General features: G+C 50.0%; 2 protein-coding genes across 2 annotated transcripts in view; one reads left to right on the top strand and one right to left on the bottom strand.

The window, feature by feature from the left end:
- Window positions 1–998: 998 nt before the first annotated feature.
- Window positions 999–3,452, top strand: EAH_00017270 (zinc finger (C3HC4 RING finger) protein, putative; the record flags this gene model as incomplete). Its single annotated transcript, XM_013397647.1, has 6 exons — window positions 999–1,061; window positions 1,529–1,635; window positions 1,877–1,984; window positions 2,210–2,317; window positions 2,522–2,672; window positions 3,012–3,452. 6 exons carry the CDS (start codon window positions 999–1,001, stop codon window positions 3,450–3,452), a joined length of 978 nt encoding a protein of 325 aa, XP_013253101.1.
- A 1,126-nt stretch (window positions 3,453–4,578) lies between these two features.
- EAH_00017280 (hypothetical protein, conserved) overlaps window positions 4,579–5,000 on the bottom strand; it is a gene marked incomplete at both ends in the record, with an annotated part of 6,904 nt that continues 6,482 nt past the window's right edge. Inside the window, one exon of the mRNA XM_013397648.1 lies at window positions 4,579–5,000. This exon is cut by the window's right edge and continues 3,323 nt beyond it. Within this exon, the coding sequence (XP_013253102.1) occupies window positions 4,579–5,000 (422 nt within the window).

The following is a 5,000-nucleotide window of genomic DNA, read 5'->3' on the forward strand; positions in this document are numbered from 1 at the left end:
CTGCTGCAGCTTCTGCTGCAGCAGCTGCTGCAGCAGAACCTCCCCACGGGCGTAGAATTCTAAGAAAGTTTTCGTTCGCCTCCAAACACAAATATATAAATATATAAATATATATAAATATATATAAATATATAAATATATAAATATATAAATATATAAATATATTTATATATATACATATATTTATATATATATTTATATATATAATACAGCCTCCTGATATGTATGAAGGCTGATCTGTATAGACAACTCCGCTAGCTGAATATACACCCAAACAGCTTGAATTAATCTTTAAGTATTTTGCTATTCTTTATATAAACCCTCAGGCAACCTTGTATATATATATTTAAAAACAAATGCATACACACCACGCTCCTGCAGCAGCAGCAGCAGCAGCAGCAGCAGAAGCAGCAGCAGCAGAGGTAGCAGCAGAGAGCTGGTGTTGAGGTGTACAGCCAGCAGCAACACACAGCTAAGCATTGTTTGTTCAAAGTATATTAAAATTTATGATTGTATACACAAACTACTCTCTAATTTTAGCTGCTGCTGCTGCTGGCAGCCGACTGAGCAACCTGCTGCTGCTGCTGCTGCTGCTGCTGCTGGCAGCCGACTGAACGACCTGCTGCTGCTGCTGCTGCTACTGCTGCTACGGCTGCTACTGCTGCTCGGGGCTCACGTGCAGCAACTGAAGCAGCACATGAAATAGAAAATACTCTGTTTGTAGAGAAGCCTAGCTTGCCTTTGAAATCGGCAGCAGCTGCAAAGATTGCCTAACAACAGCAGCAGCAGCAGCAGCAGCTGCAGCAGCAGCAGCAGGTGCAGCAGCAGTTGTCTACTTCTTCAAGACCTTCATAAACTTTCGTCTTCACTGGAAGTCTTCCCTCAAGAAAGAGCTGTGGTGCCTGCTGCTGCTTTTTCATAGGCCAGTCTTACAGAGCTGCAGCAGCAGTAGTAGCTGCAACAACAGCAGCAGCAGTAGCAGCAACAGCAGCAGGAAAATGATGAACGTTGCTTCGGCGATGCTTCGCTGCATTGGTCGGGGGTTGGGGAGTGTACATGCAGTACGTAAACCCTAAACCCTAAACCCTAAACCCTAAACCCCAAACGCTAAAGAGTATTAAATAGAAAGCCCTTAACTCTGTCTCATGCTAAACCCTAAACCATAATCATTTCTTTTCTTTAACCCTAAACCCTCCCCCAGCTTATCTCAGAATAAACCCTAAACCCTAGCTATGCGTAAACCCTAAACCCTAGTTATGCGTAAACCCTAAACCCTAGCTATGCGTAAACCCTAAACCCTCACTCTGGTTTCCCCTTCGCCCTCAGGCTTGGCAGTGTCTAGAGCTTTAGGGTTTAGGGTTTAGGGTTTGAGGGGAGACGAAGCAAATCGATGGTTATTCGATGAGGGTTTAGGGTTTAGGATTACCTTGATAAACACGCGAAGCGAGCGCTGCCGGGTTCTGACACTCTTGCCTCTCGGGTCTAGGGTTTAGGGTTTAGGGTTTAGGGTTTAGGGTTTGTGGTGCAGCGCCTAGAGGAGGCCCTCCTTGGCCCTGAAGCCCCTGAAGCTCCAGTTAGAGATGCTATAATGGAAGTTGTCGATCAAAGCCCCCGAGATGCTCTCGTGTTCATCAAGTAAACCCTAAACCCTAAACCCTAAACCCTAAACCCTAAGCTCTATACCAACCCTAATGGAGGGTGTAGATGAAAGCCCTAAATACTAAACCCGATGCAAACTCAAGACCCTAAACCCTAAACCCTAATCGTTAAACACAACAGAAGGCCTTACCCACCCCCTCTTTGAACTTCCTTTAACTGCACAGCCCAGGGCGAAGTTCTAGGGTTTAGGGTTTAGGGTTTAGGGTTTGTGGTTTAGGATTGTTATGCTCTTCGGCACGATATCGGGGGTCCTCATCTCAGCCCCGACCATTGCCTATTTGTCGTTGAACTGGAGCCATTGTGACTGCAACAAAGCCCTGCAATGGTCTGTAAACCCTAAACCCTAAACCCTAAACCCTAAACCCTTGCTGTTGAGTAGAGCGGGACTGTTGGCCTTCTGAGATGGGTCGTGATCTGTTTTCGGAGGCTTTTTAGATTGAGGGTTTAGGGTTTAGGGTTTAGAGTTGTTTGGCGTGGAGGGGAGTGCGCTCCCTAGGGCGTAGGGTTTAGGGTTTAGGGTTTAGGGTTTAGGGTTTGCGTTGGGGTTTAGGTGGAACGCCATCTTCACAGCCCTTCAAATACCCCAGCTGCCCGTCCGCTATTTATTTTTCTGTCATCTCTGCACCTGCCGAGGTGGCCGTCGCGAGATCATAGACATGTAAACCCTAAACCCTAAACCCTAAACCCTAGGAAAGCGTATGCATGGTGCATATTGTTGAATGATGAGTGTTTATTTTGAAGATTTATTAATATTTTTGTTTGAACGTGTGAGAGCATGTCACCTCAGTTAGAAACCCAAAACCCTAAACCCTAAACCCTAAACCCTAAACCCTGATTTAGGGTTTGCTGCGTTGCTTTGCAGGGTGATGCGGATGACCAGCGGCCCGGGCTGGAGTTTCTCGAAGGCCCTCAGCGTGCTGTCTTACGGCTGGTTTATTTTAGGGGTTATTTGGGTCTTCAATCAAAACAATTGCACAGAGGCAGCAGGCCTGTGGAAGCTGACAGTCAGCTCCGTAAGCTAGGGTTTAGGGTTTAGGGTTTAGGGTTTAGGGTTAGGGGGGGACGGGAGTCGGTGGCGAGAAGGATGAACGAAAATGCAGCAAGCAATACACAGGCAGTGCTGCTGTCTTCTTTACAGGGCTTTATAAACCCCTCAGAGGGTTTAGGGTTTAGGGTTTAGGGTAGGGGAGTCGGAGGGATTAGCGGTTAGGGTAGGAGAGTGCGAGGGTTTAGGGTTTAGAGTGGTGCTTGAGGGTTTAGAGTTTAGGGTGTCTTTGTGGTTTAGGGTTTAGGGTTTAGGGTGTCTCTATGGTTAAGGGTTTAGGGTTTAGGGTTTAGGGTTTGTGGTTTAGATATCGGTGAGTCTGCTTCGTCTCGTCGCCACTTTTGTCTCCTTTTGGATTTCGCTGCCGCAAGTAGGGGAGGGACGAATAGCAGCAGCAGCAGGAGGAGCAGCAGCAGCAGCAGCAGCACGAGCAGCAGCAGCAGCAGGAACGCGCTGGCGCAGAGGTGCTTACCCTGACGAGATTGAAGCCCTTCCAGTTATTAAATACAAAGACAAACTGCAGCAGCACAAGCAGCAGCAAGAGCAGCAGAAGGAGCAGCAGCAAGAGCAACAGCAGCAGCAGCAGCACAAGCAGGACAAGCAGCAGCAGCAGCAGCAGCTGCGGCAGCGACACACGAAGAAACAGCAACAAGATGTACACTCGGGCTCCGAAGGCGAGGATGCGCAGCAGCAGCAGCAGCAGCAGCAGCAGCAGCAGCAGCAGCAGCAGCAAGACAACGACAGGTAACTTGTGTTATCTTCCACTTAAAGAACCCTTACCCCTAAACCCTAAACCCTAAACCCTAAACCCTTTGCATTTGGCCTTAATTGCTGCTAAAGCCCTCCGCATGATGATATTTCTTCCTGCATGTTGCTGCTGTTTCTGCTGCGTCTGCTTCTACTTTTTTGCTGTTGCTACTCCTGCTGCTACTCCTATCCCTGCTGCTGCTGCTGCTGCTGCTGCTGCTGCTGTTGTGTGTGCAGCAGCAGGATAGCTTCAACGTTCAGTGGCTGCGTAATATGTTTGAGCGAATTTCAACAGGAGGATTTGCTGCGGCTGCTGCCGTGCTGCCACTGCTTCCATGTGGGGTGTATAGACGCCTGGCTAGCTAAGAGCCGCAACTGTCCCCTTTGTCTTCGCTGCATAGGCCAGCCAGCTAGCTAGCTAGCTAGCTAGATAGCTAGCTAGCTACTTGACTTGGCTAGCTGGATAGCTAGCTAGCTAGCTGGCTACTTTGGTAGCTAGCTAGCTACTTGGCTAGCTAGCTAGCTAGCTGGGCAACTAGCTAGCCAGCTAGGCAGGCAGCTACCCGACGCTAGCCACGAACTTGCTAGCTGAACAGAGTACGAGCTAGTGATTGGACAGCTAGCTAGCTAGCTAGCTAGCCAACTACTTAGCTAGCTAGCTAGCTAGCAAAAATGCAGCGAGGGGAGAGGCTAACTTGGAGGCGCTGCCTGGCGCCGGCCGAAGGCAACTGCTGCGGGTTGTGCTGCTGCAAATAAACACAGTTGCTGCTGCTGCTGCTGCTGCTGTTGCTGCAGTCACTAGTGAAGCAGTAGCGGCTGCTGCAGCGGGGCATGCAGCCTGTCAAACAGTAAATTAGGGAATGTTTTGCTGCTGCAGCTGCAGCAGCAGCAGCAGCAGCAGCAGCGCATCGCATGCGGCCTGCTGCTACTGCTGCTGCTTGGCTGTCAGTTACATCTGTCTCCGTTGCTGCAGTAGCAGCGAACGCAGCAAATAATATTTGACGTTGCGAGCGGCAGCAACAAAGCTGCTGCTGCAGCAGCAGCAGCATTGCTGCTGCTGCGGTGCTGCTGCTGCTGCTACTGCTACTTAAACTCCAAATAACACTGCAACATCGAAACAAATATGTTTAGTTGATTGAAAATGTTGGCCCTGCTGCTGCTGCTGCTGCTGCTGCTGCTGCTGCTGGCGTGTGGTGTCTCTGCTGGTAATAGTTAGCACTGCTCTGCTGCTGCAGCTGCGGTCTATGGGTATGCAGCAGTAGCTGCTGCTGCTGCTGTTGCAGCAATTGCTGTTGCTGCTGCAGCAAGTGCTGCTGCTGTTGCTGCTGCGGAAGCAACTGCTGCTGCGGTTGCTGCTGCGGCAGAGGTGAGAACAACTGCTGCTGCTGTTGCGGCAGCACCTGCAGCTGTTGCTGCTGCTGCAGCAGAGGCGAAGGAGACGCCTTGTCTATCCCTAGGGATGCAACTGGCTTTTGCAGTTGCACCAGTTGCTGCTGCTGCTGCTGCTTTTGCAGCAGGAGCTGCTGCTGCCACTGTTCGTAGCCGCTGC

The sequence above is a fragment of the Eimeria acervulina genome, genomic scaffold (genome assembly GCF_000499425.1).
Source record: "Eimeria acervulina Houghton genomic scaffold, Eah_scaff110, whole genome shotgun sequence".
Lineage (NCBI taxonomy): Eukaryota > Apicomplexa > Conoidasida > Eucoccidiorida > Eimeriidae > Eimeria > Eimeria acervulina.